The 14,953-nt window shown below is 36.3% G+C and overlaps 1 protein-coding gene across 1 annotated transcript in view; it reads left to right on the forward strand.

The window, feature by feature from the left end:
• The first annotated feature begins 364 nt into the window (after positions 1–364).
• Positions 365–14,953, forward strand: part of bicc2 (bicaudal C homolog 2) — a 34,741-nt gene continuing 20,152 nt past the window's right edge. The window contains exons 1-9 of the mRNA XM_063001019.1: positions 365–626; positions 3,565–3,611; positions 5,337–5,406; positions 6,139–6,218; positions 6,309–6,470; positions 7,508–7,561; positions 7,753–7,947; positions 8,074–8,343; positions 11,495–11,626. Coding sequence (XP_062857089.1) covers positions 365–626; positions 3,565–3,611; positions 5,337–5,406; positions 6,139–6,218; positions 6,309–6,470; positions 7,508–7,561; positions 7,753–7,947; positions 8,074–8,343; positions 11,495–11,626 — 1,272 coding nt within the window. The remainder of the gene's footprint in view (positions 627–3,564; positions 3,612–5,336; positions 5,407–6,138; positions 6,219–6,308; positions 6,471–7,507; positions 7,562–7,752; positions 7,948–8,073; positions 8,344–11,494; positions 11,627–14,953) is intronic.

Below are 14,953 nucleotides of genomic sequence, written 5' to 3' on the forward strand. Positions count from 1 at the left end.
TGTCCGCATACCTTTGGCCAAATAGTGTATGACATACTGTACTTTTTAAAAATAAGTGTAAAACTGTACCATATTTTGACAACAGTTTTACTTTGGCTGTTTTCCACCTGTTTATTGTAGGTATGGCTTCATTTCTTCTGAAATGGTGCCCCTCTCACACACACACACTCACACATGCATACTTTTCTTCACATTCTCTGTTTGGTTTGTCTGAGAAGCCGAGTTTAAGGAGTGTGAATATGATGCTGTAGGGGGCTGGGGGTCTCCCCCCTTCTTTTGCTCGTCTCCTTGGTAACGCTTTTCTATACACATCCCCTTGGGCTCACACACTTAAGCCATGGCAGCCAGTGAAAAGGCCACTTCTATGGAACCCATGGAAGTTGAAGCTGTCAAGTGTGAGCCCTTCTCCGGTTCTAAACAAAATCAAAACATGAACCCAGAACAGGAGAAAGACCAGAACGTCCCAGTTCAGGACAGAGTTGGGGAGGATGAAGATGAAGAGGAGGAAGAGGAAGGAGAAAATACTGGGGTGGACTCTGAGTCCAAAAAGAGGGAGAATTCTGATCCAGAATGGATAGAGGAGAGGTTTCGGATTGACAGGAAGAAACTGGAGGCCATGCTTTATGGTAAGAGCTTGTATATGAGAAGCTGTTGTCTCAGCCTGCTTTATAGATGTGTTAGTTGAATAATAGAGGACAGAATAGTAGTTCAGTAGTAGTGAGTTCTTATTATTACTTCAGGAACAGTTGTCAGTAGTCCTGAATATTAATTGATTTAAACAACAGTAGTCTAAAGACTAAATTTAGTAGTTCAGTTTAAGGAGAATGAATTTAGTGATTTACTAGTAGTAAAGTTTGGTAGCAATATGTTGTATTTAGTAACTATGTTATGATAATTTTACTTCAGTCATAGAATATTTAATTTAGTAGGTTAGTCATTGTGCATTAAATATGGAACTAATGTACAAATAAATGTATTAGTTCAGTGGTAGTACAAATCCGTAGTTCTGTACACGGGGACTGAACCAATAATCCAGTAATTATACAATAAATTAAAGAAATTAGTTAATTAACCCAATAGTAAAGTAATAAATTAATTCAGTTATTAATACTTTAACAAATACATTCAGTAATGGAATTTAAAATTAAGAGATTTAACAGTAAAATAGTAAATAAAAAATAATTTATTAATAGTAGCATGAATTAAATGGTATAATACTGAATAAAAGTATAATAAAAGTGATTTAGTAGCAGTAGATTAAATTATGTGGATCAAGAGTAATAGATTTTACTAGTTAAGTAGGACAAGATGTCAGAATTAAATAAACCAATAATATGACGGATCTTCAAAAAGTTTCCACACTTTTATAACACTTTTATATTTTGGTTGGAAACAGTGAGGGCGGGAGGAGCAGTAATTGGTCATGTCTGAGAGACTGAGAGAGCTTATAGTCCAGATTTAGCGCCATCTGAGTTCCACCTTATTGGACAGCTCAAAGACGCTTTAGTGTGAAGAAGATTTTTCATGTGATGATGATGTGAAAGTAGCAGAGCATTGGCCAAAAAATTTTTTGCTGATGGCATTAAAATGGTATGATGCTGGGAAAAATGCATCGCAGGGAAGGTGACTATGTAGAAAAGGGAAGTCATTTGTTTTTGAAATTCTTAATAGATAGAGTTTTAAAAAATGCGGAAACTTTTTGAAGAACCCTCGTACATCTATATTTACATTTATGGCATGCATTTAGTAGCCGCTCTTATTCAAAGTGACTTACAACTGTAACCATGTACAATCCAAGGAACTGAGGGTTAAGGGCCCAACAGTGGTGACCTGGTGATAGTAAGGCTTGAACCAGGAGCCTCTTGAATACAAATCCAGAAACCTTACCTGCTGAGCTACCACAGCCCACTTTCAGTACTTAGTGTTTCTGGTATAACAACAATGCCTGACTGACATGACACTGCAGTTTCTACAGATAAATAAATGCAAAAAAGTAATAACTCAAGCACAACTGTGCCTTATAAATGTATAATCACTGAAATTAATTTGGGCTTATTACTGATATTATAGGGCTTTGTTTTGCTAAATAGAGTGATGCCAATGCATAACAATACTGTTCCATTGTTGTTATTATTTATACACAGTCCTTCAGGTGGAATAAGGAAAGTGATTATAGCAGTTTTGGGCTAATTATCTGGGTAAAGCAGCTTGGTGACTGACACTGTGAGTGTGTGTATGTGTGTACAATGACAGTTTGAGGCAAGCAGATCGCTTGAATATTGAGCAATCCAGTCAAGGAATGTTACCTAGGCGTATGCGAAACAGCAAGAGGGCACAAAAAGACTTGTTGCATGCTGACCATACTTAAAAGCCTCAAAATAATTTTATTTAATGGAGGTTGTTGTGGTATGTCAGCTGTTACTGCCACTGTGTGTCAGGATGTGATGGGAAGGGGGATGGTGCGTCAACAGAGCGTCAGCATTGTTATAAGTTAAGTGCCTTTATTGCTTGACACCATTTCTCAGAACTGGCTTTTAGCGTGTACACACACACACACACACACACTGGTAGTTGGGACATTCCTGCAGGCAGTGCATGGTAACCCATAGTAATGGGGTAGAGGAGAAGAAAAGAGAGGGATGTTCTCTGTAACCCTGTAAATGTCAGTAGATAGCTCTGCCCTTTATTGTGTTTAACTTTAACCTCTGAACACACACTCACTGTTTTTTTTTTGTCCGTCCATGTACTTTAAAACTATGTTTTAATCTCAGCATTGATTTATACTTTCTTCTATACAAAGCAAACCTGAATTGTGACAGCTGAGACAAACTACATCCTAGAACGTAAAACAAGAAACAATATCAGTCAAAACGTCCAATAAGTCTCGGTGCATGATCTAACATTTAAGACTACTTTTTCTTAGTGTATTTCACACATAAACTCACTCACAGAATATAGTAAACAATGGCCCACATCTCTGTTGACCAGGTGCTTTGGGGGCAGCGGCCCACCTCTGCTTAGATCTGGGTTCAAATCGGTTGGCTTGGTGTCTTCACAGACATGTTTGCCAATGTTCCAAGAAAAAGGCCAAAGCTCTGTGATGGATGGGTGCCTTGTCCAGGGTAGTCCTACCTTGCAGCCAGTGTTTCCAAGTGGAACCAGACCCACCACAACAAAGACCAGGATACAGCAGCTGATTGGAATAAAATAAAATGAAACTTCTGTTGACCAACATCACACATTTATTATTTTTTCTAATAATTTGTATAAACTGTATTTGTAGAGTATTTTCTCATTCTGTAAAATTAAAACTTTTTTTATTTTTAGCTTTTACTTGTTTCTACAAGTCTGGGAAATTTGTGTCACCTTAAAGAGATGAGTACACCATTGACCCCTGACTTTTGCCTGTATAAATGTATATAATATGCAAATATTTACAATTAATTTAGGGTGATAAATTATCCTATTATAAAACCTGGCCATTTAATCTAAAAGTGGTTTCATTTTTAGAGATTAACAGCTTTCTTTTACTTGGTTTCTCATACATTTACAAATATTTTTCAGCACCCACAGAAGGGATAGGCTTGACTGGAGATGAGTTCTTTAATAAGGTAAGAGGATTTGTGGTTTTAGTCTTTTACTCTATAAATGTAAACAAATTCAGTCATAAATAAATGTCACCATGTATGCAACCAAATAGACAGTTAAACATACTGTATGAATGAGGGGTGGAAGACCATTGTAAACCAGTCGCTTTAAATTAAAGGCAAAATAAATAGATAGATCTAATGAATAAATGAATACAAGAATAAATAAAGAGCAGCACAGTTGCTCGGTGGGTAGTACTGTTGCCTCACAGCAAGAAGGTCCTGGGTTCGATTCAGGTGGAGCAGTCTGGGTCTCATTGTGTCTGTGTGGGTTTTCTCCCAGGAGCTCCGGTTTTCACTGACATTCCAAAGACATGCAGTCAGGATAATTAGAGACACTAAAATTGCCCTAGATGTAATTGTGTGTGTGCGTGCGTGCGTGCGTGCGTGTGCTGGTCTGGCGACCTGTCTGAAGTGTTTTCTACCCTTCGCCCAGTGGATAAAGCAATAGTAAAACAGACAAATCAGTTAATACATTTGGCTGATTTTTAATATTATATTATTTTTATAATAAGTGCACTTAACCCTCCTGTTATGTTCGTTTCTCGTCAATTTAACCCAGGGCATGTTTAATTATCCAAAAGTGTCAGAAACCAAAAAATCCCAATAATCATTGTTTATATTTCATTATTAACTCCTTCTGCTTGGCTTAATAAGTTAAATTAATGAAGTTTCATACCAATAAATACTTTTAACTATATCTTTTTAGATTATTAATTCAATTTGACCTGTAAACATAACAGGAGGGTTAAATCTGAGGAATCATATGAAGTCCATCTCCTGCATGGAACAAATATAATTAACATTGTTTCAGTTTTGTTTTTCTTTCCTCTATTAAATACAGCCAAAGCCACTGTTTCCCTTCAAGCATTTCTTATTGGGATCTACTAGGTTTAATAGTTCACTTGTTGCTAATTTATTTACTGATCCAGAATGAATGTATTGTTTTGTTAATGTAATTGTTGTATCCTAAGAAAATATGTGTCAATTCTGTCTGGATACTGATGACCAACATTATCTGTCACTTATAATTTTCACTGGACAGGCTGAAATTTAGGATACCTCTGCTGGAGCACAGTTAAGTCAGTTAAATCAGTATTAAACCACACACTCACACACTGTTAACTCGATGCCACCATCAGGGGGTATCTACAATAAGCTGTAAATATATGATAATATGCACCTGTTTAACCATAAGGCCAATGTTCATCCATGTGTTCACGTAAGTGGAAATCATAATTACAATTACAAAACCAACACAATCATGCAAGTTTTTCAGAGTTTTCTTACTTTTCTTTTTTATTATAAAAATGTCATGTTAACAAATTAGCTCTCTTTCGATAAACCTACCAATTAAATTAATTATTAAGTTTAATTAAGAAATAATTCTGATCATGATTACAATATGATAAGGCGTTGTTCCTCCTGCTCTGTCAAATAGTGCCTGCGGAAATGACTTTGCACTACACACAGGTTTTTGTTTGTCTTCCCTGGGTAATACTGTGCTGCTTTGATATGCTAATGGTGCATTGTCAGTATTGAAAGTGTTTTTTGAGGGAAGATACCAGCCCTGTCTTTCCCACACACCTGCTTTCTCTTTTTCACACAAATTACTTTTTAACACTGCCTTTTCTACAGACATGTACACATAAACACTCACATATTTAAAATCACACTTCTGTTCCACAGGTAATGAAGGAAACTAACACACAAGTGAAATGGCCATCAAAACTGAAGATTGGAGCCAAGTCTAAGAAAGGTGAGAGGAAGTCGCATCTTATATCACATTTGATGTTATCTTTGTTGTATTTCTGCCCTAGTTACTGCAAAGCTAGTTCCTGTGTTTTGTTGGCGCCTAGGCTGCTTTAAAATAATTTGACTCTTGCTAACAAGCCTTATCAGACACAGAAACAACCTTCTCAAAAGGATGCACACTTACCAATAGATTTTTGAGAATGCAGTTATGTATTTTTTTTATCAATAAATTGAAAATAACAATAATAAATTAAACAAAGCAGAGCTAATCTTCATAATTACAAAAGTTAACTTAATTACATTTAAACATTTTGTACATTACCATTAAAAAATACTATAATACTTATGGTAAAACCAAGAAAAGATTACCAATATTGGCAAAAGACCAAGAACAGTCTACAACTTTAAATTTGGATGATTGGTTGGTAACTGAAAATGATTAATTTTTTTAACTCTTTTGTAACAAACACATTTTTAGTAATGTGACACAATTCCAGATAAAACAGCTCAGCATATTTGTTTTATGGTTAAAATAAGAGCTAATGGGCATTTATTAATAAACTAGTTAATGTCAAGGTATTTTGTCATTTATTAGTCAGAGGAAAAGTTTAGTAAAATCTTCATAATATATGAAAAATTTATTATTTAATTAATGTAAATGTTAACTGATTATTTTGGATTTCCTAACCGACATTTTTACTTAACTTACTACTCTTGACTGTGCTTATATTTTAAGATCCACATGTAAAAGTGGAAGGAAAACGAGAGGATGTCCTGCAGGCCAAGCACAAGATCCTGGAGCTTTTAGAGACGAAGGTGAGAAATAAGTGTGCATTTTTAATTGGTGGTTGCTATGCTGTTCTATGGTATTGACTTCTTTTTGCATTTTTTTACACTGCCCATTAGGTTAACAAAGTTACCCTGAAGATGGATGTCACTCATACAGAACACTCCCTTGTGATTGGTAAAGGGGGTGGAAACATCAAAAAAGTGATGGAGGATACTTCATGCCACATTCACTTCCCCGACTCAAATCGACACAGTGCGAGTGGAGAGAAAAGCAACCAGGTACAGACAAGAAAGTTCTGGCAACCTGCTGCTGTTTATCATGTAAAGCAGACAGAGCAGTAATCATAATTATTTTATTTAATACATATTTATTTATTGTAACATAAAATTATAACAAAATACATAAAATATATGGATGATGATGGATAAAATATTTCAAACTTTCATGGTTATTTAATGAAATACAAACCCCATTTCCAGAACAGTTAGGACATTTTGTGAATTGCAAAACAAAAATCTGTGATTTATTTATCTGTGTTATTTTTCTTCAATCTTTATTTGACTGACAAATATGCAAATAAATGATTTTCAGTGTTTTCCTCGGCCAACTTAATAGTATTTTGAAAGTATAGACAAATTAAACAAATGCTCAAAATAATTGAACAAATGCTCAAAATAATGCAAAAATCACAGCTTCTTATGTATATATATATATTATTATTTTTTTTATTTTTTTTTTTAATGTATTTTTTATGTACTTTTTTGACCTTTCCGGAAATGGTGGTTGTACAATTTATATATACAACAGTTTAATTTTCAGTGAAAAAATCTTATGTAATAATAATAATAATAATAATAATAATAATAATAATAATAATAATAATAATAATAATCAATAGATTACACCTCTCAGCTACTACAGTCAGCAATAATACATTTATAAATAATAATAATAATAATAATAATAATAATTGTACAAATAATATTGTTATTGTTATTATTCATATTAATACTATTATTATTAATAATAATAATAATAGTAACACTAGTTATAATAATAATAATTATTATTATTATTGTTATTGTTATTAATCATTATCAATTTTATTTTTTATTGTTTAATATGCTGATAATTATAAATTGTAATTCATTTTACATTTTAAATTTTTAGCATTTAACAGACGCCTTTATCCAAAGCGACTTACATTGCAGTTACAGTTAATTCATTAAAAAACATACATATACAATATAAATGCATGAAATGATTAAAAGTGTTTGCATGATTGGTGATTCCTCTTTCTGCTATGTTTTGGCAGGTGTCTATTGCTGGGCCTGTGCAGGGGGTGGAAGCTGCTAGAAGACACATCAGAGTTGGTGTCTCAGTTTAACACAGTTTACATTAAACATCTCTGTACAGATGAAGCTAATATGTTTTCTTTTGACTCATCCTATCGTGACCTGATTCATAATCATTGTACAGATTAATGACCCTGAAATTACAGCAGACAGAACAGCCTTTGTAAGAGGTGAAATTTATATGACCTGTCTTTATAACCCACAGGACCTGCAGCCTCTAGTGTTAACCTTTGACCTGCCGCTGACCCTGGTTGGTGGGGTTGTTACAGACGCCAGTTCACCGCTGATTCAGCACGTAGCTCAGGCGTTTGGAGTGAGCGTGACGTTCAGGACACAACCAAAACTTTACTGTTCTACCTGTGTGGTGCGAGGCCTGCAGGGAAATTGTGCTGCTGTGAAGGTACTACACATCCACTTGCAAAAACGCCTTTTATTATCTAATTATATAAACTACATCAAACAGCGCTGCTATTTTTTAGTAAAGACGCATTTACTAGTTAAATGATTTATTCTTTGCCCCCTGTAGAAGGCTACCTGCGTCCTGATAGAGTTGCTCCTGGGCCGGGATGCGGCAACCATGGTTGGAGTAACAGGGGTCATGGTGAGCACACAGCTGGATGTCACATCTCAGCAGCACCTTTTTCTACTGGGTCAGAACGGTGCCAACTTCCTTAACGTCATGCACCAAACACACACTCAGATCGTCCTCCCTGACCTCACTGCACCCCAGCACCCACCTTCTCTACTCATTCAGGGTACTGCTGATGGAGTGTGCCTCGCACGCCAGCAACTCACGGTGAGTGTTAAAGCGAAATATGCCTTTCAGTGCTATTATCTTTATCAATCTAAAGTGCATGTAGCCTTGGAATGTCTCTGAAGGTAGACACTGTGCTGTCTGCACCTTATTTACAGTTACCTTTACTTTATAATTTACTGGCTTGTTCTTTTGAGGTGCAGCACAGACTACACAGAGATGATCACGTGTGTAAAGAAGCACACTTTCCCATTGATTATGGATTCCCCAAAGGGACAAAATGCTTTCAATACGTAAACACACACATTAAACATTGTCAGCACACTACATCAAAGGAACGTCTGTTACACTAGCAATCATATGGCAATTTAGTTAGTAATTGGTTAGTCAAAATGTCCAAGATGTCGAAGTCTAAAGCAGCTAAAACACTACTCAGGTAACTGAGTTTGTAAAACTCCCAACCAATTCTGTGGATGCAGAGGGGGTGTGTGTCAAAACACGGATGAGTATGTTCATCTTTGAGACCGTCACTAAATGTTCTAGGCTACATTCAACTATTAAGGTAGGCTGTGCTGTGCATTGTAGCTTCCATTTATTCTATCATTCAATTATGAGTGTAATTTAATAACTGCTGTGAAATATGCCACATTTTCCATGAATTTAGTAGGGTCCTAGTTATAGAACCAGAGCATTATTGTTTTATTTACATTTATAACATTAACAAGTGATTCATTTCCTTAAGAATGTCCTTACTTTAGTACAATATAAGAACAAAAATTTGCAAAAATCTGTTAGAGGGAGTTAAAGCAAAATTCCTGTTAGAAGGGGTTAAGGAACTGGGTCTATAGTCATCTTTTAAAGACAGCAAGAGAATCAGGTCTTCATACAAACTACTTTGAAGGTAGAGGAGCCAAACTCGCCCAAAGGTATAAGCTACAGAACAGGGTTTGATAAGTGCAGGTCGGGTCTGGTCTATTTTTAGCTTTGTAGGCAAGCATCATTGTTTAAATTAAATACAGACAGCTACAGGAAGCCAGGAGTGCATCAGTGGAGTGATGTGGCGGTATTTGGATTGATGGAAAACCAGGTGTGAAGCTGCATTTTGAATCAGTTGCAGAGGTCTGATGATGGACATGGGAAGAATTGCCAGGAGAGTTGCAATAATCCAGGCTCAAAATGAAAAGACTGGACAAGAATCTGAGTGATCTTCTAAAATAGGAATGCCTGAATTTTTTGATGTAGAGGAAGAGCCTGCATGATTGAGTCAGGTATCTGCCAGACATGCCAAGATGTGAGACTTGGGTGTCTGAGAAAGGAAAGGACAGGATGAGATGAGTATCATCAGCATAGGAATGGTACGAGAAGCCAGATGTATATGAAAAAAAAGGAGAACACTAAGTCCAAAACCCTAGTGGACTCCAGTGCATGAAGGAGATGTAGATCCCCTTAATGACACATGGTAAGAAAGCACTTCAGGAAGCCATTCACTGCTATGCTAAATTAGTTATTCCAAGTCTGGACAGGGTAATCAGTAGAATGCTGCAATGCTGTGAATACTGTGAATAATTCTGCTAACTTTCTAGTTTTAGACATTTGGAGTCCTAACTAAAAAAATTTAATTATACAATTAACTAAATAACACTGAACATAACATACCTGCAGAATACCTGTTTCTATTAAACACATACTGACTGAATGTACTAAATTCTCACAGGAATAACAATCTCTTCTAGCAATACCAAAATCTTTAATTAAGACAAAAACAATCCCACAATTCCCACAAAACAATTATCTACCCTTCCTGCCGTGAATATAACCATGCTGTAAGCTCAGCGTAAAACAACAAACTAAATATATAAATAAATAAATATATAAATAAATAACACTAAACATACCTTACCATAATCACCACTTGATTAGTATGTGATATTTAGGAGTGTGACAGTCAGTTACCAAGTCCAGCATTTATTTTCTTTTTGCACTGTTAATTCATTTTTACTGTTGCTCTGCTGCTTTCCATTGCTCCAAGTGTTTTGTTAAACACTTTTCATAACAAAATGAAACAGACATTAATTAGATTTAAATTCTATGAATGTGGATCTAATATTACTGTTATTTATGCTGGCATGTAGGAATATTTCTGACTTTCTGAGTTTTCTTAAGCTTGTCAATTGATAGCAAAATAGGTGCATTCATAGCTGCAATGCATTGTTAAAAGCTCACCAATAAAAAAATGTAAAGAAGTAAAATATCTAGCATGTTAAATATCTGAATCAGTCGGCCGACTAGCAGCGAGTGCGGTGTCAAACTACAGCCAATGAGAACGCAAGATACAAGGTTTGGAAATCTGGGGGAGGAGTATAATATAGCAGGGGCATAATATAGTTTCTATCAGTATACATCGGCACACACTCAAGTATTACAGTATTTGTAACCTTACCGTCCATGCCAAACCATAATACCAACGCTGCATTGCAAAAAATATTTATTTACCTCCAACTCGTGTTGCCAAATCCACTCAGATCCACTCGTTTTTCTTTTTTTTATTACTTTTACACTGCACATCAGCGCACAAACAACTTGGATCGCTTGCTACTTGTTGACGTGTATTTTTGGACATGGTATCATTAAACCCCTCATCACTTCTCATGTTTGTTTTTGTGACAAAACGTAGTTTGGGAAACCAGACCGACTCATCCTGGTAATATAACGTGTAGTGTGAATCCCCCTATCGCCGATCAGTCGTGTAGTGTGAAAACCCACAAAGACTTTAAAGACTCCCAAGTGCAAGAGATCCAGTTGTGTAGTGTGAACTGTACAGAGACTTGGCAACTCAGAAAGTCGTGTATTGTGAACTTGGCATTACCTGACTGATAGTTACAGTATATTTGTGCTTTTTGTTAGACTTTTTGTATTAAAATAACAAAACATCTTTACATTATTGCTGTTTGTAATGCAAGTTACACCTTAGCACGTTTTTTTTTTATCAGGTACAGAGTTAACGGTTGTTTGGAACAATGGTGTGTATTAGTAATTGCACAATGTATTATCTATTGGAATAACATAAACATAGGCTAATGACTTTCTTTGAGAAAAAAAAATATCACTGATCACAGTCTCACAGTTATAGAGGCAGTTTAATCATATATGGTCATCTCATCTCACGCTTCTTTGTGTCTCTGTGCTTGTGTAGGAATGCCTGCCGGTGTGTCTAATGTTTGAGATGAAAGATGACGGAGAGTCGGACCCTCGCAAACTTGCCCAGATGATGCAGAGTCTGGGAGTCTTCATCAGTGTCAAACCAAAGGCCAAACAGGCTGCCAAGGTACACTACACTGTCCAAACTACATAGCGAAACTGTTTATTTATAATATAAATCTCAGCTCATAGAATTTTTACTCATGTCATGTCTTTGCAGCATCATAGATATGTAAAAATATACTTTTTAACTCCATTTAGGGCATTTACAACAGAAACTTGCAAAACCATCATAATTTCACACCAATTTACATCACATTTTAGGAAGGTCCTGGGTTTGATCCCCAGGTGGGGCGGTCCAGGTCCTTTCTGTGTGGAGTTTGCATGTTCTCCCTGTGTCTGTGTGGGTTTCCTCCGGAAGCTCCGGTTTCCTCCCACAGTCCAAAGACATGCAAAGGATGTGAATCGGAGATACTAAATTGACTGTGTATGACATTACACTTGTGAAGTGATGAACCTTGTGTAATGAGTAACTACCAAAGTGTAAAACATGACGTTAAAATCCTAATAAACAAACAAACATTCACATTTTACACCAATTCACATCTGTAGACAGCTATGGGGTTTTTGGTCTGTTGGTCCTGGATTCTGTAAAGTTGCTTTGAGACAATGTCCATTGTAAAAAGCGCTATACAAATAAATTTAATTTGACTTGATTTAAATGATGTTTTAAAATAACAAAAATAATGAAACTCTATTTTGTAAAATTTTTTTATCTTCATTAATCACTTTATCCTTGTTAGAGCCATGGTGGGTCTAAAAACTACCTAAATATAGTAGATGCTAGAAGGGAATACACTGAGCAGGGTCCCAGTTGATCACAGGGCATCACACACTTATGCACACATAGGGACACACAAAGTATTCCTAGGTAGTTGTGGCCTAGCGGTAAAGGTACGGGACTTGCAATCTAAAGGTCGCTGGTTCAAGCCCCACCAATGCCAGGTTGCCACTTTTCGGCCCTTTAGCAAGGCCCTTAACTCTCAATCACTCAGACAATATACTGTCACTGTACTATACACTGATCAGCCATAACATTAAAAACACATCTTTGTTTCTACGCACATTGTCCATTTTATCAGCTCCACTTACCATATAGAATCACTTTGTAGTTCTACAATCACTGACTGTATTCCATCTGTTACTCTGCATGCTTTTTTAGCCTGATTTCACCCTGTTCTTCAATGGTCAGGACCCCCACAGAGCAGATATTATTTGGGTGGTGGATCATTCTCATCACTGCAGTGACACTGACATGGTGGTGGTGTGTTAGTGTGTGTCGTGCTGGTATGAGTGGATAAGACACAGCAGCACTGATGGAGTTTTTAAACACCTCACTGTCACTGCTGGACTGAGAATAGTCCACCAACCAAAAATATCCAGCCAACAGCACCCCGTTGACATATTTTGGGAGGTGGACATAAATCAGCGTCCCTAGAAGATGGAAACCCATTTGGACACTAGGAAAACATGTCATTGATAGGAGGCAAGGACCAAACCCCTGTCCCGAGGGCTCTAAAACTGTGCAGAGTCCACACATCTGCTGCACACCGTTCCACCCATAACAATGCATTTATAATAAATAATTATTTAAAACAGTGTAGACATTCCAAAACACAAGGGCACGTTTATCATTTATCATCATTCATTATTCATAGAATCAGTTTTTATTAGGATGGAACATGATCACACTTCCACTACCTGGAACATTTCCTTTAATAAAAAATGACAATACAATACAAAGGCAATACAAAGCACATTAATTAGTAATTATTTTAATAGATAGAAGACTGGATAATCATTTATCATTTCATTGTAAGCTGTTTCCATCATTTAAGCAAGCAATTTTGATTCTCAGAATAATAAGGAATATATTTAAGATTATTACACCAATTGCTTTCATATATTCAGATTTGTAAGTTGTACAATTATGTTGTAGTGTACTTGCATTAAGAATATTCACCTCTAGGCTTTTAGGTACACATTTGTGGTGCATTTATTACATATATCAACCTTTTATCTACGTTTTTTTTTATATATCACTACTTTGTATTTTTAGAATTATTGCCTGTAGCCCATCTGTTAAAATGCACAATTAGTCAGCAGCAACCCTAACTGTCCATCATTAAAAAAGGACGCTCACAGGACCATTACTGACCAGAAATTATTTGGGTAGTGGATCGTTCTCAGCACAGCAATTACACAGATATTGAGTGCAGCACAGGTATCAGTCTATAAGGCACAGCTGCACTGACAGGTTTTTAAGCACCTTAGTGTCACTGCGGGGTTGAGACAAAATATCAACCAGTTGGACTTATCAACTGCTTTATCCTGCTCAGGGTCACAGCAGATCCAGATAGGGTATCACCTGCTTGATGCTGTAAAAGCAACTCCTTCTGTCTGAGGTGCTGGCACAGACAGTGGAAGACACTGACAAAAACCTTTGGTTCTCTGAGTTTGCTAAGGCTCTCTTAATAAATACACCACTGGCTGGTGTAAAGATGTGGCCAGCAGGTTGACATATGTTCAGAAAAAAAATGAACATTTATAAATAGAGTACAAAGAGAGAAAAGAGGAAACACTGACTTAACTACTGTACATAAAACTGTAAAATACTACATGTAATCCAAAAAACAAAAAGTTATGTAAGACTTTTGGACATGTAAAATGCAATAAAAAATAATATTATGTCGGTGGCGCAGTGGTAAAAACACACGCTGGAACCAGAGCTGGGATCTCAAATACATCGTATCGTATGCCGGCTGCGCTGAGCAACCACAAGAACAACAATTGGCCTGTTGTTCAGATAGGGGTGGGATATTAAAAAAGCTGGACAGGGACTCTCTCATAACTAATGCAATTATGACCTCTGCTGGCTGATTGATGGCGCCTGCACAGAGATGGGAAAAGAGTGCTGTCAAGGTGTGTCTCTGTACACAGTGCTGAGTCGCATTGCACTCGTCAATGTGTAGGTAACAAAATCATACGGCTGCTGCCCACGTGTCGGAGAGGGCGTGGGTTAGCTTTGTTCTCCTCAATCAGAGTGGGGATCGGCATTGGTGGAGAGTAAGCATGACGCAATCTGGCAATTGGATGCGCTAAAAGGGAGAAAAAGGGGAGAAAATGCATAAACAAAATCTAAAAAAAATAATAAGAATATGTGATTTCTATTTGACTGACCAACTTTATTATTATTATATTTTGTAAGTAAAAACAATTTTTTTCTGGCTACCTTAAAAAAAATTAAAGTGGAAATTTTATAGAACATTTATGTTAATCAATTAAGCAGATGAGCTGATCACATGTGAAGGTATCATGTTTAGGTATATAAGGCTGACAATGAGTGGAATGTTTACTGTAGTGATAATAAATAAAAATAATACATTATTATTAA

Source organism: Trichomycterus rosablanca, chromosome 1 (assembly GCF_030014385.1).
Source record: "Trichomycterus rosablanca isolate fTriRos1 chromosome 1, fTriRos1.hap1, whole genome shotgun sequence".
Classification (NCBI taxonomy): Eukaryota; Metazoa; Chordata; class Actinopteri; order Siluriformes; family Trichomycteridae; genus Trichomycterus; species Trichomycterus rosablanca.